General features: G+C 41.2%; 1 protein-coding gene across 1 annotated transcript; it reads left to right on the top strand.

Moving 5' to 3' along the window:
* The first annotated feature begins 156 nt into the window (after positions 1 to 156).
* LOC131089431 (uncharacterized protein F13E9.13, mitochondrial-like) lies at positions 157 to 21,855 on the top strand. Its single transcript, XM_058034178.1, has 6 exons — positions 157 to 354; positions 1,468 to 1,550; positions 8,584 to 8,764; positions 13,463 to 13,613; positions 15,580 to 15,707; positions 21,030 to 21,855. The coding sequence occupies exons 1-6, from the start codon at positions 282 to 284 to the stop codon at positions 21,218 to 21,220; spliced, it is 807 nt and encodes a 268-aa protein (XP_057890161.1). The 5' UTR covers positions 157 to 281; the 3' UTR covers positions 21,221 to 21,855.
* The last annotated feature ends 1,883 nt before the right edge of the window (positions 21,856 to 23,738 follow it).

Here is a 23,738-nt window from a genome sequence, read left to right on the forward strand (position 1 = left end):
CCTGCGGATCCCGCGCGGAACGGGGCCCGAGGGGCGGGGCCGGAGGGGCGGGGCTCGGACGCGGAAGCGGCGGGAGCGGCTGTGGCACGTGGGACCGCGCCGGGTGAGCCGGGCCGAGCCGAACCGGGCCGAGCGGAGCCGAGGGGCTGAGGATCCTCGGTCTCGGCCTTGGCTCCCGGCTCCGTCCCTGTCCTGGTCTCGGTCTGCGGCTGGAGGCGGGGCCGCCACCATGGCCCGCCCGGCCCGGCTCCGCTCACGCCCTCCTTCCCTCCCCGCAGGCCATGCAGCGGCCCGGGCTGTTCGGGCGGCTCAGAGCCGCGGTCATCGGGATGGTGCACGTGGGAGCGCTGCCAGGTAAGCGGCGGGCGGGGGGCACGGCCGGCGGGACCCAGTCTGTGTCGCCGGTGTCACCCCTTAGCCGGCTGCGGTCCCCTGGAGGGCTGTCCCCTCACCGCCACCACGGGCCCCTCATGAGGCGCCGTCAGTTTGGGCGCTCCCCGTTTCAGAGGTAAAAAAGGCGGGAAAGTTCCGCGCAGGGAGCCGGGCTGGGGAAACGAGGATTTGGGCTCGGTGCGCTCCGTGTTTCCAGCAGCGAGGGTCAGGGAGTTGCACCGATGGGCGATGGGGTGGGATGGAGGTTGGGCAGAGCTCTCCCATGCCCTTGGAGGCAGCGGGAAGCTCGGACAACAGGCGGGATCTGTTCCAGCCTGGCCTCCCGGTCCTTTCCAGCGGCTCGGGGTGGGCAGGACTGCTCAGGACCGGCGCCTTGCCCTCGGCAGGCTGATGCCCGGAGCTCAGGGTGCCCCAGAAGCAGTTCCAGGCAGCAGGGCCAGCTCACCCCGTGCTGGGAAATGCGGCCAGCCAACAGAGCTGGTACAGGGCTCAGCACAGTGCCCAGCACAGTGCCCATCTCAGACTGCCACTGCCCGACCTCAGGGACCCAAATGTCAGAAGAGACTTTGGTCTTAAGGCAAATTAACTGAACTCAACAAACTCTGTATGTGTGTATTTCTGCCATGAAGATCAGAGACAATCACCCTTGCAGATTAAGGACAGCTTTAACTGGTTTTAAACTCACTGTTGTATGATGTGTTCTATGCTGACACAGAGGTCAGTCTTGCCCCTGGGTTGTATTGTCTGGAGCATCACTAATGCAGAATAAATTGCAAGTAGGTGAATAGCAAGCTAAGAGCAGACCTAGTGCAACAGGGGATTATAGCAGACATTCCTCAAATTTGTGGATTAGATTTAGGAGCTGAATGGTTACAGCAGCTCTGCCAAGTTCAGCTGAGGAAAGAGATGTCACTAAGACATGTCACAAGGAGATAGGGCAGCCTCTGAACAATTTTGCCCTGTATGTCCCTGTTTCAGTGTGCAGTCCCCATGGATGTCCTGGCCAAAGCTGTTACTGTCCATGGGTTTGGTTTGTGCATGCCCTGGGGTAAGCAGCATTGTTCTTGCTTGTAGGGACACCAAGAAGTTCTCTCCCACTGACCCAGATCATTGATCAAGCCTGTCAAGAGGCAGAAGTTTACAAGGATGCTGGAGTTGTAAGTTTTGGTTTCTTGCTTCCCATGACAGCCATTGCACAAAACCACTTCTGCATAGCCAGAATTTTAAATTAAGCTCATAGTTAAAAGCATCAAAAGCATCTTGAAGCTCATAGATTAGAGATGCTTAAATCCATGTTGTTTATTTCAACAGAGGAAGTAGGCCTTCTAGATTACAAAAAAAAAAAAAAAAAAATCCCAAGTATCTTGCACCTAAAACAATTGAAAAAACTTAGATTCAAATAGTACAGTTCAAGTTGTTTTAGTTCGATGAATCAAGTCAATTTAAGGAGTTAAAAAAAAAAACCAGTGGCCAGAAATACAGGCTGTTGCTGGCATTCAAGGTCTGTAGAATGCTTCATCAATCTAGTCTGACAAGCCACTGTATTTTTAGCTGTGTGCAAGCCTCTGGTTTCCTGAGGTCGTGGAGGTGTGCCATGTGCACAGCTGATACACTGCATGCACACCTCAGGAACCTGGAGGGTGCAGGATCACCCCACAGCTGTGTTTGCAACAAAACAGCCCAGATAATTCAGGATCTAAAAAAAAAAAATGTGGCTCAAGCCCTTTTCTGCCCTCTCTAAGCCTCTCTCCAGGCCCCTGGCAGCAAACATCTCTGCTCTGCAGGTCCAGAAGAGCAGGCCCAAAAGGCCATTCTCAGCCAGAGGCAAGAGGAGACTGCTGTCAGAATTGCTGTTGGACCTGAAGTGGTGTAGTAATCTTCATAGGTCAGTACATTTTAACAGGGTGTATGTCCTTTTGAAAGGTCAGATATGTTTTAAACATTTCATTACACCTTGTCTTGGGGTGTTGATGTGCTTTTTCTTGCACCTGCCCACAGCATTATGAACATTTTCTGGTGGAGTACTAATGTCCAAGGTTTGAAAATGTCTTCAGTGAACAAGCAGTCACTGCTCTGAGCTGCTGTTTCCAGAAAAAACTTTATTAACAAGCAGGTTGAGGCATTTTTAATCTATAAATTAGAATGATACTGTACAGACAGAGCAAAATTGGATGCCGTCAAAGGTCAAAATGCAAGACAAGTCACACAAGGCAGGTTATGGGCAGAGCCCTGGTAAGGCTAAACTAGGAGAGAATGCTGAGAATAGAATCATTGAAAGGATAAACAGCACTGGGGTAAAATGATGGTAGTCAAATAGGTAAATGATGGGGTAAAAAGCCTAAATGATGGGGTAAAAAGTGGGGTTCAGTACCCTTGAACCAGATGAACATGTGTGAGATTTCCACCCAGTTAGAATAGTCCAGTTTGAATGCAATTGACCAGAACAAGGACGTTTTCTTCCTTTTCATTCCTCCTGAGAGAACAGGTGTGCAATAACTCTCTATTCTGTACTGTGCCTTTACATTTTGCTGTTGCAGTATCACCATGAGGTATAATGTGATTTGATCTACATCAGAACAGTGGCAAACACTAATCTCTGCCTTCCTGTGCCAGAGGAAGTGCTTGCACAGATAATCTGTAACTCATAAAGCCATTGCTCCACACTGCAGTGCCTGTTTGTCCATTTCCTTACAAAATAATTGCACTCTGAAACCTTCAGCAGCAGGGGGAAGACACCAAATACTCCTGAAAGTGAAGGAAGGTGCAGAAGCAGTCGCTTCCTGCTGGCATGCACAAAGCTGGAGCAGCTTTGAGATAAGCTTTAAAATCAGTGCTAACAAAACGTTTTAATTTGGCTTTTATACTTTGTCTTTTCAACAGTAGTACTGAATTCTGCAGTTCCTGCTCTAACTGGTTTGCCTTTTCTGCAAGTGCATTGCAGTCCCTGAACTTGAATAAACCTACCTGTCAGGAGACACCTGAGGTGAATGCAGTAATTTCTGTACAGATGTGGACAAATTCAGGACTTAGAGTTGAAATTAACCCATTTTCCTATAGAAGTCACAGGAACATCAATGTACTTCCACACCAGTCTTCATTCTAAAGGTCTGCACAGTGCTAGAGAATAGAACAGAACAGGGTTAGAGCAATATAAGAAACAAATCTTTTATTAAGGAGATAAGTGTCAGAGATAATCAGGAGAGCCTGCATAAATACCATTAGGATTGTTTAACACTCTCTGCAATTCAATTCTTTAGTTTTTTGTGTTACTTAAAGAGAACTGCAAGTTTTCATGAGAGATGCTTTTAGGAGCTTCCTAGCTTTTACACAGAGGTTACTACTGCCAAACTATTCTGGAATGGGGATCTATTTGGGTTTCTTGCTCAGTATTCCAAAGGAGCTGCTAGGCTGTCTATTTTTCTTGTGGAAGAAGAACCAGGGAAAGGGTTTTTTTCCCCTTGGATGTTTGTACTGACACGTGGAAGGATAGAATGTAAGAGAATGGTGCAGAAGGTAATCTCACCTGAGGAGTTGCAGCTGTACTAATTACCAGTTAGGAACAGGCCTGCCCTTAACAGGCCACAGCTGTGTCCAGTGAGGGTGAGGGCTATAAAAGAGTTGGTTAGCTGGGTGAGGAGAGAGCTGGAGTTTGTTGACTGTGCTGAAGGAGGAGTCAGTGCTGTGAGGAGCTACCCAGGGAAATCACCAAGAAGGTACAGAACTTTTACAATAAGATGACAACACTGACAGTGTTCCCAAGTGCTGCCCACAGTAGCCCTTAAGAAGATATGTAATCATTTGTTGTTATTTAGATGTTTACATATTGTCTGAAATTGTTCAAATAGGTGTTAGCATTTAAAAATAAGGTATATGGACTTGCTCATTCCATCTGTGTTGCACTTGGAAGTAAATCCTGGTATATTCAGAGTAAGGTGACTTGTCTGGCACATTCACAGCTTCACATAATAAATATGAAAGATTTGTGATATTAGAGCATAGTAATGAAAACAAGTGAGTGCTCAGTTAGGAAGCCATCTGTGCTCAAAATGTATATGCTTTGTACTTGTGTGTTGCTAAACAATGAAATTCCCTAGACAAGATTTTATAAGCAGCAGGCTATGAGCCATTATAATCCCTCCAATTTGTACCTGCTTTTCTTTAACAGGCAAAATGTATCTATTCACGTTAACTTTTATTCATTCCATTCAGCCTGGCTGACATTTGTTTTGGAGCTAAAAAAATAGAGCACAGGTTCCCACTTGACTGTTAGTTACTGTTCCTGACTGTAGCTACTGGAGTAGCTGACATTAAAAACAGTTGCTAGTATATGTTTTACATTGATGCTTCTAAAAAATAAGAGTGGTAAGCCTATTGCTGTTATAACTGCGGTGATAACTGGAATTCACAACACTTAGAATTTAATAACAGTGGAGACATAATAAAGTAGTATTTCTGCATAGAAACGTGTTGGTAGCTTTCACTTGGATTACAGAGTTTAACATTTCAAATCTCAGCTGTATTACAGGAAAATAAAATAGCAGACAGCCTGCCCACAGCTACTACCTCTGGCATGTGCAGGAGAACATGAGATAGCAGCTTACTTCTGTTAAGGCAGCAATCTGCTCTGGAGGTGAGTGTTTAAAGGAGTTGCTAAGAGCTGTGCTTGCAAACAGCAATTAAATGCTCTGCAAAGGCACCTGATTTCCTTTATAAGGGGCACATGAGGGGTGTGGGGTGATTGCTGCCATTGTTTTAGCCCCCACCTGAGCCTGTATAATAACAGGGATGGTGCCAGCCCTGCTCCCTTTCTGGAGGAAGGAGTAGAGGTGCTGAGCTTGGAGAGGTTTGTACTGAGGTGCACATGTTTGCAGGTAAAATCTTTCTCTGAGGAAAAACACTGGGGTGAAGTTGCCCTGGGAAAGAGTTGTGTTAGGCATATGCTGAGTTAAAACTTGTGCAATTGTTACCTCAGTTGTGGTTTGTTACTGTTTTGAGGCTTTCCTGCTGTAATGTGTGTGAGGCTGAAGTGTTTTAAGAGGTTATTTCTGTAAGCAGAATATAGCTGAGGAAATTATTTTTCATATAGTTAGAGAGCTAATTAAAGGACCTATTTTTCAGTAGCTAACTGTGATACAAAGGGCACTTCATGTGTAGCACTTCAGAAGTCTTTCAAAGTAAAAAGGAAATACATTGCTTGAAAATTACTTATAATAAGGCTATTGCATATAAGCAACACTTAAATTATCTTCCCTTATTCAATGGAGAAGGAGCACAGAAGGCACTTGCAAGAGTTTTATCTCATACTGTCTATGTAAATCCTTCTTTGGAGGATATAATGCAGAAGCTGTTTCTGTAGGCTTCTACACCATAAGCTTAAGTTCCAAGAACTTTAATTTAGCATAAATGTTTTCTTTCCCCCATTTTAATTAGCTGTCTGATAGTACTGAAGTTTGTTTCCTATACATATCAAGTCAGTAAACACAAATCTGTGGTGTTATATTTTTATATAAAATATGAAAGAAAGCTCTGACTTGATGCATCTGTAATTCAGCTTTCTGTATTGCACAACATATGTTGTTCTCTTTTTAATTAAACAAAGCATAATATGCAAAAGAACAGTCGGATGGTACCAAAAGAATAACACATTATTAAAGTTCTACCAAAAATATTCACTGTAACTGTGGACCTTGAGGCTATAGGAAGAGGCAGTTGCTGCAAAGTGAATATAGTAAATTTAAAGCAGGAGAGAGAACTGTTGCAATCCTCCCATATGCCTGCATTTTGAGTTAGAATTTAATGAGACACTTTTTATGTGTAGTACTATGGCTAGGGGTTTTTATAACTTATTAAATGAATTAATTCATTAATGCAGCTAATGGAATAATTTGCTTTATGCAAATCCATAGCGGTCAAAGTAGTAGCAAGTTGTGAAAAGCTCAGTTTCACTGTGGAATTCTGCCAGCCCATTCTCTTGCTTTTTTGGCTACTGGTGTGGCTCTTCAGGAGCTGAGCATTTTGAAGCCCCATTCCCAGTTGCCTTTCTCCCTGCTGAGATTGATTCTTGACTGCCTGGAAGCCTGGGGATGCTGTTTTGCAGATCATGCTTCCTGGCCTTCGTGATAAGCTTGGAGTTTCCCTAATACCCAGATTTTGCTGTAATCTGCCAAGTAGAGCATTTCTGAGCCAAAGGCTCCCAGGCTTTTTGGCCTCAAGGAATTACCTGGTTTTGATGGCTTGTTGCATTTTTTGAATTTGCTTTGTTAAGGTATTTTAGTTCTACATTAGTCATTTTGCCACATGCAACTACTGACCAAGTTTGCATTCTTGCTGAGACTGACTTAATAAGTAGTGAGGAAAAGTGGCTACAGGGTTTCTCTTTCTGTTGGTACCACAAGGGATTCAGTAGCTGTGCCTCAGATGCCAAGACCATTTGGTCAGTTCAGGTTTGTTGGAGCAGTCCTAACCTCATTCCAGAAAAAATGGTTAAAAACTGTGGGGTTTTTTGTGGTTTTCTTAGGTCAGGTTGTCATCTTGGTCATATGGCTATGTCCCATCATAGGTACAGAAGTGTGGATGTTCTGTATGGAACTGGACACACAAACAAAGTCAAGTGCAGATGTTTTGATTGGTTGCTATACCTGCTGCTCTTTTGCCTAATTCAGGTTTTCCTGGGCTGGAATTATGTAATTAAATATGTTGGTGAATGGCATCACAGTGCAAAGGTCTGATGAGGAGTGTCATCATATCAGGTCACCTTTTCCATTAACAGGTCACATCTCATTGCTTTTTAGGTAGCATGTCCTTTGTGTATTTAAACACTGAGCTGTGAGTGATTTGGAGAAGGCAGCTGTGCCCTGGTGCATTGAATGTTTGCAGGTTCTGTGCCTGGACTGACCATGTTGCTCCACTGGATTATTTCCTTCTCCCTTTTCCCCACCCTCTGTGTTGGGTGTTCATTTATGATGCCTGTGCCATTGCCTGTAATTCAGCCATTAAATACTGACACTATTTTATATCCTGTCTTGTCTTTTACTGCCAGAAGGGCTTCCACACTACAACAAAGATAGAGAAGTGTCACATATAAAAGATTTCTTAAAAGGAAACTTTTTTTTTGTTTCCCCCTTCCTGATTTTCTGTGTTACTAAGAACCAAGCTGCTATGTTTAATCTCTAATTGTATTTTTTCCCAAAAAAATGTTCCTCCTATTCTTGTTCAGCTACCATCTCTGTGAAAGTAAAGCTCTTATTTTAAAGGATTAAGATGTATGATAGAACTCCAGAGAGAGCAGAATTTATTTGCTATATATACAATTAGTTTGTCTATTAAACTTTTTGCATTTTTAGAATTAAGCTGATGAGAAATATCTGGGGTTTTTTTTTCATCTTCTTACTGCTACTGCAAAATACCAGGCATGGAATAAGTTTCAAGGCTCTAGTTTTACTCTTGTTATTAATCCTTAAGAAAATTATGCATTATCTGCAGTTGTTGCAAACTTTTTTGTGTAGCCTATGCAATGATTAGAAATGTGTGTGGCATCAAGTAATGTACAAATTGTATCAGCAGAGTGTTTTATCATCACTCCATTGTTTGCTAAGTGTATGTCCATGTGGATGGAGAGGTATAATAGACAATAAGTAGCAATATCTTCTTTCCAGTAGTTCTGATTACAGAATGGGGGAAATATCACTAGTTCATATTATGGCATTTGGCAGAATAACAGTCAAACAAAAAATTCCTTTATTTATCCAAAGTAACACTTTTTTTCAGACATTAATTTAATTGAAAATTGCCCTGATTATCTCAGAGTCCTCTGTTATCCAAGCATACTCAATATCCTGTATTCCCCTTGGATAATTGAAGTTTGACTTTACACTATTTTTAATGAGGTATAAGATTTAACTCATTTGCCTATAGTTCACATTTCAGGATGGATCAAAGGAACCCAAATTGATGAATGTATAATTAAAATCACATTTCTTTCTCTCCATGATTTCACTGCAAATACCACGCTGTTGATGAAAGCGCTTTTATAAGTGGTTGTGCGCATCAAATGCATCAGCACAACTTGCTGCAGCTAATCCTCCCTCTGAAGGAAAACCTCTACACTTGTGTGTCTCAGTGCACAGTAAATAATGGAGAGCTGGCCACGTTTGTACAGTGCAGTGATATTTTTTGTCATTCTTTGCCCAGGATGGGTTGATCCTGGAGAACATGCACGACGTGCCGTACACGGTGAGCCCGGGCCCGGAGGTCACCGCAGCCATGGCCGTGATCGGTGCTGCTGTGAGACAGAGCTGTCCCCACGTCCCTCTGGGTGTCCAGGTGCTCTGTGCTGCCAACCAGCAGGCAATAGCCATTGCTCTGGCTGCAGGTAATGCAAAGGGCTCCTCAGGTACTGCTGCTGTTGCTGTGGCATTCGCTCTCCACAAGCTGGCGTGGATACCGTGGGAAGCTGAGTGTGCCCTGAAACAGCAGCAGTTGAGTTCTGAGAATGATGCCTGCTTGCTTAGAGTGGGTGGTGCTTGTGCACTGCTTCAGCTGGAGCCTGCTAAAGGCTGCCACCACAGCTTTCTGGGTGAAACCTGTCTAAATGTAATCATTAGTTTAAATCTGCTGGTGTCTAAAAACCCCCTTTGGTGTAACTCTTATTTCAATTATATGTTCTATATATTCATATAGTTATATGAATATATATATTCATATATATATGAATATATATATTCATATATATGAATATATATATTCATATATATATGAATATATATATTCATATATATGAATATATATATTCATATATATATGAATATATATTTCAGTTATATTATATATAATATATGTAGTTTATATATATATTTAACCCATGGGGGTTAAGCATCCTGTTTCAGCATCTCTTTATATGTTATTGCTGCTACTGTTGTCCATGAAAATCTAAGTTTTCGTTGTCTTTAATGAATGAGTAGAATGAAACTTTTTATATAATGATAAAAATTAAGTGTATAGATAGCCAAAGTACTTAAAATTAAATTGCCTTTGGGGGAATTAAATATAAATTAATCTATCTTTATTACATGAATCCAAGACTTGGCTAAACTTCCTGCTCTTACTGTTTGCTGAAGCAATTTTAGTTTTTCATATGTAACCCTCCCTGATGTAAAGGTGTAGGCTGGCTTAATATGGAAAGCCTGTGCTTCCTAAATTCACAAAATGAGGGTTAATGCATGTTTTTGCCCAAATTGACTGTCATTATGGTAAGGCTGTACATTTTTGCATGTACAAATTTCACAGAACCAGCTAGAAGATGCTGGTGTTCAGTGAAAGCCATACTTCAGGTACAACCATGCAGGCTAACCAATCTGCAGTGGCAGTTTAAATTATGCCTGATATGTTCCAAAAGCTTTAAATTCTTGTTAATAGATGTCTTTTGAACTGGCATTTGTTTGGTGAGCTTTAAAATCACATGTTGCCATTTTCAATGTATCTAGCCACTTGACAAATTGGGAAAACCTAATTTTTATTGTTGCATTTGAACCTATATGAAAATCTCAAATAAAAATGGTAACAGAAACCAGTTTTAGTTTTTAGAGATTACTGCATGTGGGCCATTTGAGGTACATTGGTATTTAAAAAAATAGCACATGCCCTATTTTTAAAAGCAATCCTTTGAGGAGCAAAAAATCATCACTAAATAAGGGATATGGTCTGGGAACAATGAATTTCTCTTCTTTGCAATTATTAATGAAAGGGAGAATTCCTGGAGGGCTTGGGTTTTGCTCAGCTCCATTCCTGTTCTGCACTATTTCCTCTGTAACTGTGGAACACCAACCAGGAAGGGCCTGTGTTTAATGCATTTCATTGCACTTCTCTCAAAATTATTGTCTCAAGTTCACTGAACAGGGAAGCAAAAAGAAAATCACTTTAAGCAAAACCATAGTAAAATGGGTGCTACTTTGTAGGTAGCAAATCTTTAAACAGCTTTTCTGTAGCAACTTAGTGGTGGCTTTAATGTCAATATAATTTTGATAGGTAATTATTAACAAGGCAAATCCTGTATGCTCTCACTACAAAAATAATTTGTTGAAGGTGTTCTAGCTAAAAACCATATGTAGCATCTTCTGCCTACTCTACAGTAATTTCATTTTCCCTGTGGAGATCCCTGTCTTTTGTAGGAATAACTGTTCTTAAGAGAACCACACAGGGAATTCATAACTGGTCTCTAGGAGAAGGTAATGATTTTATTTGATAAAGGGTGGAGGGAAATCCACAGGTCTGCAGTGTGAGGAGGAGCTCAGCTAGCTTGAGCAAGGACTGGAGGGTCCTGTGCCTGGCTGAGCCTGGGGCACTCACCATGAATAAAGGCTCAATTTTTAAGTTTACCTTATCTCATAAATTTAGAAAACGGTGGTTCAGTTGGAAGGGACTTTAAACAGTCATCTGGTCCAAGTGCCCTCTGTGCCTGAAGCTGCCCTTTTCCCTTTAAGAATCAATTATTGAAATTCCAGTTCTGGATCAGCCTTTATCAATGATGATGACACAGTTGATAGCTGATAAATGAGATATCCCAGATCTCCCCTTGTCTTTTGCAAACACAGCTTTGCTGTCTGAGCCCATTCCTCTCCCTCCTGCACCAGCAGAGTGGGAATTCACTCGCTGTCACCCATGACCCTGTTTAGGGTGAGACAGAATCAGGCAGAGCTGTGTGCTGTGGTTTTTGCTGCCCTTTTTAAGTGCCACCATATTAATGCAGCGGTGAGGGGAGGCAGCTCAGCTGAGAACTGCAGCAGGAGCACCCAGAGGTGCTGTGAGAGGCAGGGAGTGCTGTGGATGCTGCTGGGAGAGCTCCTGTGCCTGCAGCCCATCCTGAGCACAGCAGGAGCTGCTGCAAGGCAGTGTCCTGAGAAGTATTTTTGCAGCACAGACACACTGCCTCCAGTGTCAGCAGCAAAGTCAGTGCTCTTAGAGTTCTATTTATTAGTTTTCATTGGATGTTCCCTATTCTTGTTTTCCAGTGAAACTACAAAATGTGTTGTCTCCATACAAGTCAGAAATGGGACTGCCTATTAACTATTCAATGGCTATTACTTTTCAACTTTCAAATGAGAAAGTAAGCACTAGTATCATTCTCACAATTTTATGAGCATAAAAATGAATTCATTAGCAGAATCTGATTATGGCTTCATAAAACAGAAGGGTAATGATATGGTGCCTGCACCTATTACACTTGGTTAAAAATTGTGTTTTCATGGCCTCCAAAAACCCAGATTGAGAGTGCAGCCTTGTTAAACTAAGTACAATCCAATGTTTAGCAGAAAGTCTGATATTACTGCACTAAGGAAACACAAACCAAACATCAACAAACAAGGTGGCCTCAATAAATGAAATTACTCAATGAATAGCTCCTGTCCCAAGTTAAACCTTGATTGCTGTGAAAGTGTCATGTCTCTAGGCTCACCCACAGTTTTATGATTAGAGAAATAATTATTCTTCTGTAACTCTGAATTTTACTGTAAGCTTGGGTGATGTAATTAGAAGCTGTAGGCTTTGTTCCTAGATGTAGAAATCTCAGTTTAGCTGTTTGCACTGTGTTTATCACCCAGTGTCTACAAGCACCTGCAGTGGTACTTGTGGCACACTCTTGTCTTGGATCCTGGGAATACTCTGTGCTTTGCACTCATCTCAAGGCAAGGACAGCTTGCATTTGATTTGGCATCCATCTGTGATGTTTCTTGTGAGCTGGAGTCTGTGTTGCTAAGCAATGTAGGCTCTTCTCTAGCAGGCGTGAGCTTCTGTTTCTGCAACTTCAGGGCTTTTGGAATGAAACTGGAATTTTAAAATAAACAGACACCTTGTCATTTGGTAAATAAATTTTCAAGATCAGCTATGTTTATAGTTGGAATGTGCTAAGGTAATGCCTCTGTTGCCTAATCAGTTGTGGGTAGGATTGCATTCTTGTTGACTGTTTCCACATGCATTGCTTTCCTCTGAATGATGTCAGCTCTAATTAAATGTGCATCTGACTCCAAAGCTGGAGCAGTAGCAGAGCTTCAGAAGGGCTTGGAAGACACCTCCAAAGCAAACTGGAAGAGCAGCAAAACTGCACAAGATGAGTGCAGAGCTTTTACAAAAATGTGTGAAACAGGCAGGTTTTAAGTGACAGTTCAAGGCTATGAAAGCCAGGGGAGAAGTGGGGATTGCAATAAGGGAGTCAGAATTAAATCTTGTGCCTCACTGCTGTGGGCTTATTGCTCTGTGGTCCAAGGCTTCAGTCTTACAGCAGAGATATTCCAGGGCTGTGGAGGGGGGCCCTGAATGTCAATGACTGGCCCACATGAAGTAATTACAATTCATAATCTTCCTCTTCAGTATCCATCCCACAAAACCTTCCTAGTGACAAACCTTAATGAATATGGTGGAACCTGTGTTACTAAAGCATGGCAGAATTGATGGTTGGAGTAGAATGGCAAATGTTTGACACTTCCTAAGCCTCTGGCACAGCTCTAGAAGCAATTTGTTGATGTGGTGCTGTGTTGGAAACATGGAGGCACATGGGCTGCATGTAACATGCTTCAGGCTATGTTTTCTTGCCTAATTTCCTAAAGGAGATGACAATGCTATTCCTCTGTGTCTGTAGCCTGGAAGGGGGGAAGAGATGCAAGTTAGTGACCCTTTTTGGAGAGAAAACATGTAATTGGAATAATAGAGCTGTGTTTTCACCCACCTACTCCTCTGCATGGCACATGATGGCAGCAGGCAGGGCAGGGTGTGCAGCTGTCTGAGCCACACAGGGACAGACTGAGGGGACAGAAGGGGACCAGGGGCTGGGGGAACACTGGTGAGGTCAGTGGGAGAGATGGGAGTGGAAGCAATGGGATGGGAAGAAGTCAGAAAGAATAGGGGCAAAAATAAAGAATGAAAAAGTGAGGTGGGTTAGTCCTAGAGTGGGTTCCTCCATGAAACAATTTGTGTTGGGATCAAATAGGAAGGGCAGTAAGGTGAATTTTCATTTGTTTTTAGTGTTTTTCTTTTAATGTTCTCAGTTTCAGGCTAAAACGTTGCTTTTGACTTTTTTCAGGTCTTGATTTTATCCGGGCTGAAGGGTTTGTGTTTTCTCACGTGGCTGATGAAGGGATTATAAATGCCTGTGCAGGTGACCTGCTACGATACAGAAAACACATTGGAGCAGACAACATTCAGATTTTTGCTGATATTAAAAAGAAGCATAGGTAAATACAAGCTAAATTTTATGTAAATATGAATGCAATAACGATCTTATATTTTTTTTCCATTTTCTGGGTTTTTTTTTTTAATGTCAATTTTCTTCCAGGAAAGTTAATCATATGGGGAGAAGTTTTTTAAGCACAGACTTGCAGTGCTGTAAGGGGATAAATTTAAAAATAAGTTTGCAGCTGCAAGTTATCTGTGATGTTTGTAGTTGTTTAACCTTCAGGTTTTCAGTATGCCAGCTATGAAAGACTTGCATCTGGTATTGAGACTTTATAAGCATGTGTAAATGTCTATTATGTTTAAAGAAGTTTTGTTTCTGAAAGTTAGGTATCCAAGGTTATTTTTTAGTTATGAGGGCAGTTGCCATATAAAAGCATCCAAGTGATCATAGTTTGGCATTTTAAGAAGCTCTTCTCTTTCTTCTCTTTCCTGCCAATAATTCTGATTCCTGCTACTTAAATCAGTGCTGTCTATGTAAGGGTTATGTTCTGTGATTATCAAACAGAAGGAACTTATGACAGATAAATCCAGTTTCTTTTCTGCTTATGCTTTATCTTACCTGTCACATGGTACTTTCAGCTATTTAGATGTCACTCTTTGCATTTGTTGTTTTTTTCCCCCCACAGAAGAACTGCTCAAGTGCTATGTATTATACATGCTAAATAACCTAATTAAAATGTTTGTGTGTAGTATGTGAGTAATCATGAGAATAATCAAGTTTGGAAGATCTTAAATATGTAATAAGCAGGTAATAAATTTCAAAAGAGAAAGGAAACAATGCAATGTGGTGGCCAGATGAAGCTTTTCAGGTCCTTTCAGAGCAGTTTCTTTCTGATAATTTTTAACATATATATACAAATGCAAATACACTGCATTAGACTTTCTGTAAGTGAAATTGCATCATGTCCTTTTTATTTTTAGCCTTGACAATTGATGAATTGATATTTGGATTATACTTCCCATTTTTCAAAGAGTTGGCATTTAAGAGAGGCAAAGAAGTTTTTGTTTCAGGCAGAAACATAAAAGGAAATGCTGAAGGACTTCTTGGTTGAGCTTTTTAATGTAGAAAAGTGCAGCTGCCACTGAGAGCTGCTATGCTCCTGTTCTTTAAATGAGGAGGAACTGTTCTTGTGCCATCAGCACTCAGCAGTGCAACATGTTTGCCATAGCTGTTGTTTTCTGTTTAGATACAGAAAATCCAACAGTGTTGGATGTTCAACCAGCAATGGCTGGAGTTCCTTCCAAGTTTGGGGCCACATAAATTAATAGTTACTATTGCAATAGATTTCAGACCAGGTGTGTCACCCATACATCAAAGCCTGCTGCTGAACAGCTGGGATGCAGGTGTAATTGATGTTTGTAATTGCTGTGCAAGACGATTCCTGTGGTTATATCCTAGGTATTAACTATACTTTCTGTTATTGGACTTGTGGAGGTTGTTGATTCTGCCCTAAGCAACAGGATCTGATTTATGAATGAGGGCACATCCACAACTCCCACTTGAAGTCAGAGAGCTCTGTGTGCTCAACACTTGTGAAATACAGGTGCTTGACATGTAAGCAGCTGTCTCAATTGACACTTGGTGGTTCACACTTAGCACTCACTCTCTACAACCAGGAGCAATGACAGATCAATGAAGGGAAAGGTTGGTTTTTCACTCATGCTCAGGTGGCAGTGTCACCTGCCAGTGTGAAGGTGCACATTGCTAAAGCAGCCCCTGGGGGTTCTGGTGCAGGAGGGTGGGGGCACAGGCCGCGTGTCCCTGGGGCGCGCGTGAGGGGCCGCGTGTCCCTGGCATGTGACAGGCCGCGTGTCCCTGGAGTGTGTGACGGGCTGTGTTCCTGGTGTGTCCCTGGCGTGTGTGACAGGCTGTGTCCCTGGTGTGTGACAGGCCGTGTCCCTGGTGTGTCCCTGGGGTGTGACGGGCCGTGTGTCCCTGGCGTGTGACGGGCTGTGTCCCTGCAGTGCTCATGCCCTCACGGCCGATGTCAGCGTGGCGCAGACGGCGAGCGCGGCCCAGCTGTTCCTGGCCGACGGCGTGGTGCTCACTGGCACGGCCACCGGGCACCCCACAGACCCCCAGCAGCTGCAAGGTGAGCCTGGGCACCCAGCTGGGCACCGGGGAGGGGGCAGGAGCTGGGTGAGCCAGGGCAGCACAGAGGGGACAGGAACCAGGTGAGCCAGGGCCAGGTGCCAGGTGAGCCTGCGCAGCAGGGAGGGGGGATGCTGGAGACAAGGAACTCTCACTGTGGTATCACCAAAGGGATATCAGGACAGACAAAGGTGATCCAGAGACTCCATCATCTGAAGGCTTGAAAAGGCATTTTATTATTCAAAATCTACAGTTTTTACAGAAACAATGGTGGACCTAAGATTGGCCTTTAGGAATCTTCTCTCACCTATTGGTCAAGAAGGGACAGCTCTTTCTTGTAAACAAACAGAGATTGCCTGCCAGGTGCAGAGATTGAGATAATAATTGTTTTAATTCTTTCTCTGAGCTTTCTCACAGCTTCCCACAGGTTCCCAGGAAAATCCTGGGAGAGCTATGTCTCTCTCTGTTAGAGGTTATGTGATACCACACTGTGGGGTTTGATTTGATCAGAATGGTCATATTTGAGGTGTTACTTAGGTGGGCTGTGGCGTGTTTCTATATAACAGTTTGGCAGGGCAAAAATGATAATTATTCCAAGCTTTTATAGTGATGAGTGATGCTGAGGCTGAAAGAAAATACTATTTCATTTGTAAAAAGCCCTAATATAAGAAAAAGCCCCTTTATAACCCTAGAAAACTAGCTATGCTAGAACTAGCCATATTAAACTAACTAGCTAACCATAAATCTTTCCATTGAAGAGCTCAGTGTTTTTATCTTTCACAATGAAAATTTAATTCCTACAAGAAAAGGGGCATTTTGATAAGGCAGCATTCCAAACATTAATACCAGGGAAAGTAGTACTTGGAAGATTTTCAGAAAGAATACAAATTCTTTGGTAGACAGGAAGATATTAACATCAAAATAATTTTTAAATAGTGTGGACTTGTGTCAAGGGAGACTCATTTGACCTATGAGTTCTGACCTTTGCAGAAGTGCTGTGATTCTTGATATTTTTATATTAGCATCAGTTTGGGCTGTGTTCATGAAACAGTATTGCTCCCATGCTAGAATTAAAGTTCTGTCATGGGGGCATTTAGTTTTCATCACTAGCTTTATTTTAGATCAATGGCTTGAATTTGAATGTCTCACCACATAAAATAGAATGTGTATTTTTTTAGGTTTTACTTTACCTAAAATGTTGTAACTTGGCATGTTTTGTAGTTCCAGTGCACTGTATTGTATTCAACTTAAGTTAGGAGATCAGCATGAAAAACATTTTACCTGTCAGAGATAACCTGGACCTCAGCAGGTTGTATTTGTATCTTTTGTGTTGTATTTCTGTATCTTTTGAAACAACATAAAATCATTGTGCTTTCAGAGCTTTATGTATATCACACATGCTTAAGAGCATTTAAAATGAATGTTGAACTTGTCAAAATGGTTCTTATTTCATACATAATAAACTTTTTGCTAAAAAAAAATTACAAATTGCTATGCCTCAGTCACCAATGCTAAAAAGAAAATGATGGCTTGGTGTGAACACTGAGCCTCTTGAATTAGCTGGGTCTTTTGGTACAGCAAATCAGAAATTACACAGGTGGAACAGGTGATACTGGAAGCTATCTATGCCTGCTTTAGAGACTGCAAAATTTGTTAATCTAGAGATCCATCCCTGTTTGCACTTAATGTATCCACTGCTATTAATGCAGATCAAATAACTTTAAAAAAATATTTGATATGTCTGGGAAAAATCCTAGGTTAAATTCTGCTTCATGTATGCACATGCAGCCTCCATTGATTTACAGCATCAGGGAGCAAAACCTGACCTGTAGGCCCAGAGGTTTTTTGTCACAGGACCCCAACCAGACAGAACCACAGCTTCTGCTTTTCTTTCATGTGAACAAACTTGTCAGTCCCTGTCTCTTTCTCTTTCTGGGTCCAAAGAACAAAATGAATCAGAGTTGGCAGCTGTAATGAAGTACACATTAATTCTGTGTTTGGATTTGTGTTATGAAAGCAGGAGTGTGCAGATCATGGGTTTATTGTACTTAGATCACAGCATTTTGGATGTTAGCAGGCCCTCTCATGAGAAAGATGTCTTAAAACAGGTAAGAGAAGAACTTAAAAATTCCACAGTATAAAAAAATGACAAATTAGGCATATCTATGTCAGGAAATTCTTAAAAGGGATCAGGTCTACAAAGCTGGTGTTGATGTGAGTGAGATTTTGCATTTGAGGAATTTATGCAGCCCTGGCAGTGCTGTATTACAGTGATACAATTGGGCACCTTTCATCACACTGCAAAGCAGCTCTTGAAAGTAAAGCTGAGAGACAGATGAGATTTTTGTCATGTCTCTTTTTCAGCTTTGTTGTGCAGTAATATAGAAGTGGTTTTGTCTTTGTGTGGAATTGATTGATTTGTGATGGGCTGTGGGAAGTGTTTCCCTGTCAAGGCAGAGGTGTGTGTTCAGTCAGGTTTTGTTTGCAGTTTGTGTTGCTGCCTTCTGAGGCTGGCAGACCCTGCTGGGCACTCAGGGCACCGGAGGCTGAGGGAGTATGAGGGCTGAAAAATCAGGATTCGTGTTGTTAAGGAGCAGAACTATAGCTGAGTATTTTGAATTCATTAATAAACCATCTTTTCATCTAAGAGGTTATAGAAGTTCCAGTTTGCTGCCTTGTGGAATATGCTTTGGTTGGATGTGTCATGTGTGAACCCATCAGGTTTTTTCTTGGGCTATAACTGCTGAACTACCTGCTCTGCATTCAGTTTGTATTTTGAGTGACCAAAGCTTTGCATAATGACTGCTCAGTTATCTCTTTGAGCAAAACAGTGTCTCAGCTGAGTGACCTGTGGAAAACAGGTACATAATGAAATCCAACAGCTGGCTGTGACTGTCACCTCCTTAATTACTGTTCATAAAAGGGGCCTCAAGACAGCACCCCTCTCATCTTTTGATGGCCAAAATAGAGAGTGCTGCCTGTGTGGTACCCTGAGAGACAGAAAAAGTACTGATCACTCACATCTCCTGTTTAAGCCCTAAATTTAATGACAGAGAAAAAGTCCTTTGAATTAAAAACCTAAAATGTGTTAAGAGGGGAGCATTACCATAAACATAGTGTTGTGTATGGTACAGTGATCACTGCAATGAGAAAGCTGTTAGAGAAGAGTAGTCAAGCAAGTTATTGGCACAGTGGTACTTATTTTTACACCACTCTTTGCCATTGTTTTCAAGCTAGGAGCACTTGGCCTTTATTTCATGAAACTTGTGCATACCATAGTTCAAATGCTTTCATTGAAACCAAGCACAATTTTATTAAAGACCTGTGTGCAGCTGTGCTGCCACAAGAAAGAGCACAGTGCCCTCTAGTTACAGTCCATGGAACAGAGAAATCTGTAAACTTCAGCATCTCATTACTGTAACATCACAAAACTGTCTCCTTTTTCTCACTGTGTCAAAAAAAAAAAAAGGAAAAAAGAATGCCAGGAAAACAGAGATTTGAAGGAGAGCTCAGTGTTTAGAGATATTTTGACAGTGACTGAACATTGCCACCCAAAATCACATCTCACTGCTGCTGCTTTATTTTCTTTTACAGGTTAGAATTTGTATTAGCACAGCCAATAGACAAATCACCTTCTACTAATCAACTTTAGGCCCTGATGTGCTTGGAAAGGACTTAAAAGTAGCATCTGTAGCATACTTAATGAGGTAACACATCTCAGTGCACACTGAGCACTCCCTTTGCCATTCTTCACATTGTCATTCTGGATGGATCTGCAGCCCAGGAGATGTGAGTGCAGTCTGTGTGCCACGTGTAGAGCACAGCAGCATTTCATACCTTCCCACTTTGGAGGGCTTTGGCTTGTTCTGGAGTATCTCATCAGTCTCAGGCTTCACTGGGTTTTTCCCTTTGCCCAGCAGGGCTGAGCTGTTGTTTCAGACCCATATGAACTTGCTCTGTTTAATTATTTGGCTCTTTGTTTTTCGTGCTGATCTGAAATAATTATGAAGCACCTCCCTGCTAATGTGCTTTACACACTTTTAAGGACAAATATTGACTTGGAGCCTGGTTCCTCTGGGGATTCAGTCAGGTACTGTCACAAATCTGTGGTCAGATGCACCTTAATTGTGTGCTGGTAGTGATGTAAAGCAGATAGGATAATCCTAAGAGCATATAGATATTATATCAATAAAAATAAAATTTAAAGTAAATATTCTCTTTTTTTAGAACAGGATATTTGTAATAATGCTGTAAGTAACTAGAAATTAATTATTTTGTTGTTGTAAGCAGAATGACTAAGAATATCAAATATGCATAGAAATATGTTTTAATCATATATGCATGAGCCATTTGATTTGTTATATATTTTCAGGAAGGGCTGTGTTGAATGGTTTTATTTCTGTGTTAAAATCTTTTTAAGAGGGAGTTATTGTTCCTAGATGGAATAAATGGTAGAGCATGTGACCTAAAAAGAGATTCAAGAACATTTTAATTGATCCCCTTTCTTCAGTGAAGTAGGAAGGTGATAAATAATTAGTCTTCCCTGAAGCATAATTAATAAGTTAGGCTTCTGATGAAACTTCATTTAAACAGTGTTTTGAAGCAGACTTTTATTTGTTGCATGTGTGCTTTCCCAAGTTACCTCAAGCTATAACTACCTTGCCATCAGCTTATCACTAATTAAGCCAATTTATATGTTTTTAAAGGTCAGAAATAATGGCTTACAACATTCCTCTAAGGGATGAAGCTTCCAGTCCTATGAGTCACTCTTTGGATGGTCAGTTTGACATAAAATGATGAGAAGGCTGCTTAAGGAATTCTTGAACTAGGTTTTTTTTTCCTCCTCCCAAAGCTAGTACTGCATTTTGAGATTTGTTTTTGTCTGTTTCTCCTCTTGAAACCAGGTAAAAGAAGATCAGATGATTAAGTAACACTGTATATAGGAAAAATAAGAGGCTTCTTTATTCAATTGTCATTCCTCATGCTGATAAAAGACCACTTCTCTTTCTGGCTTTTACTTTCTGGCAAAACTAGCTGAGCTGTCAGTGGTGCCTGTATGAACCCTGCTCTCTTTCATAGAAGCAAATATAGGAAGTATTCCAGACTACAGAATGTAAAAAGTAAGATTTTTTTTTTCTCTTTAGAGCTAGAGATGGTTTTTTCTAGAGAACCTGTTTCATTCTACAGTAGAAATAATAAATACCAGAGTCACAAATTTCTTGATACATTTGTTTTTCTATTGAAAAAATAGGGAAATTAGAGTCTTTATGGAGAGAGTTTCAAAGGCAGGAATTAACCCTGATTTTGGTTTTCTTCTCCTCAGAGGTGAAGCAAGCTGTGAAGATTCCTGTGCTGGTTGGGTCTGGAGTGACTCTGGAGAATGTGAGGAATTACTTGGATGCAGATGCTCTAATAATTGGTTCCTATTTCAAGAAAGAAGGATATTGGGCAAATGCTGTTGATCCTGACCGAGTCAAGAAATTCATGGAGCACATAAGTAAACTGAGAGAATGAGTTTGTCAGCAAACACTGTTTGTGTTTGTTTGTAGAAATGCAGTGTGGTAAGTCCTACAGAATTAAAGCACAGATGTGTGGCCGAATGGCAAATAATACTAAATAAAAATGCACATCCTCTCCATAACTAGCTGGGAAGCTTGGTGACATACTGCACAATAACCTGCTGCCCTGATGTTTGCTTATAGGCAGCACATTTCTGTGGTGCTCAAAGCCACCATCAATGCAAAGCCAACTCTGAAATCTTGTGTGAGATATTCTCTCCGTAAGTTAAATGCTTGCGGAGTTTAAGAATTTTTAGAAAATGTTCATCACAGGTGAGCTGAGTTCTGTTTTGCCTTTAAGTACAGTAGTATGCCCTAAGTTTACAGCTAAAAGTGTTGTAAATTGGACAAGTTAACTAGCCTTTCAGTTTCCCCATCTGTAAAATGATGATAATAGCACCTACATCACACAGGGGCCATAAGACATAATGAAGGAAAGAATGTACAGCACTTTCATCTCTCTAAATGAAGGGCTCTTTTAAAGTTCAAGATCATTATTTTTTCATTAGAATTGTGCATTTATACAATTGCTACATTTTTGTAATACCACACAAAAATTTAAGATAATTGGGGTATTGATTTACTTACAATACTTATTAGAGAATAAATGTAAATATTTAATTACATTTAAATAGATTTGGAAGGTAGTCAAAATGCTTTTGCAAAAACTGGAAATTTTAATAAAGGTTTATTATTTTTCAGCAAGCACCTGCAGCTTTGTACCTTTCTAGAATAGTAATAGTGATGTAAAAAACTTTCTTGGAATACACAAGGTATAATTACAATAGAAACCTTTCTGCCAAAGCCACAGGTAAACATAGATTTTTTCTTTTTCATGTAAAATGTAGAGGAAAAATATTAGAGTCTCACTGTGTATGTTGTAAGAGAATCCCCTTGAATTTGATCCTTTAGCTCTAAGGAATCTTAGAAGAACACAAGGAATACCTGTTATGTCATGGCTGCACAAAATGTGGGCATTTATTTCCCTTTCTTGGGACTGGGAGCTCAGTTTGTCCTCTGGGATCTCTTTTTCCTTGACATGTACACATCAGGCTTGTGCTGATGCCAAAGAAAGTGAAATTGTGGATATCAAAGCAAATACACAAACATGGGTTTTGTGGCAGCTGGCAGAGCACCCATGCTCCTCTGAACAAGATACATCCTCCTTCCAAAGACAAGAAGATGTTCAAGATACTGAGTTTTGTGAACATAATGGTGATTCCAGAACATCACAGTATGAGACTGTCTTCTCAGGTTTCTTTTTTCTGCACTGGTCTGTTTCCCACATGACTCCCACCAAAAGCCATGACAAGTCTTTGCTGTATTGCCCTGCTGGAAAAGATGTTGTTTAGGCCCTGTGGCAGCCATGGCTTTTTCTCTTTTTCTCCTAAATGCAGTGACACAGCTTCAATGCACAGGAATCCTTTCATGTGCCTGTTTGTTTGGCTGGCACTGCTTTGTCAGAGTTCACATTTAGACAGGCACTTTAAACCTGTGTCATGGTGCTTCCCTCAGAACCAACAGTTGTGTCCCAACCCCATCCCTATGGCCTTACAGGACTCAGGATTCTGGCTGGAACCTAACCCAGCTTGCACCAGCCACACTCAGGGGCTGGGGAAAGAAGAATTGATGTTAATCTTCCTCAGTCCTTGCATCTGCAGCTTGCCAGGCTCTTGGTAGAGGCAGTTAAGGATCATGAAGATGCTTTTTGGATTTTTATTCCACACAGCCACAGCATCTTTGCCAGGTAAAGCAATGATCTGGTTTAGTCTTACAATTCCTAGCCTGAGTAATAAATGTTATGTCCTGTGTATTGTGAAAAATACCATATTAAATTAAAATGAATTCACTTAGATACTAGTAATATCAGTCTGCTAAAATCAGTACATATCTTTGGTCTTTGTGCATTTAGGACTGTTTTGTGTGTGTTTCCATACAGCATTGCACAGGAGATGCAGTGAAGGTTGTCCCACCAGGTATGCACTAATACAATTGTTAGCAGCTTTGGAAGTTATTTTCAGTAAACCTGTGAGCATGAAAGGCTGACATGCAAGCAGTGAGCACTGGTGCTCCAGTGCCACAGGGGTAAACATCTTCAGTCAGCCTGAAACTACAACAGGTATGCTGGTAAGGATTGTTCAGTGGTGATAGTTGTTTTCAAAGAAACTGGTGGCTGTTGTCAAAAGTCACATTCACCACTGTGAGTATAAGAATTTTGTGTTTGCCACAGTGTTTCTTGAATTGATTTCTACTTCCATCCTAAAAACTCAAAAGTGCCTGAAACTCAAATGGGTTTTCATCTGAATCAAAGGAGGGGGTAAGTGAGAACTTCCTCAGTGCTGCATGCAAGGTCCAAAGGCAATGATGTTATACACAGTAGTTGTTTAAGACACAAGTTGTTAAATACAGAAATTGTTTAAGACAGAAGCCTCAATGAGCTGGTGTAATACTCATAATAATGCAGTGAATACTGT

Source organism: Melospiza georgiana, chromosome 14 (genome assembly GCF_028018845.1).
Source record: "Melospiza georgiana isolate bMelGeo1 chromosome 14, bMelGeo1.pri, whole genome shotgun sequence".
NCBI classification, from domain to species: Eukaryota; Metazoa; Chordata; class Aves; order Passeriformes; family Passerellidae; genus Melospiza; species Melospiza georgiana.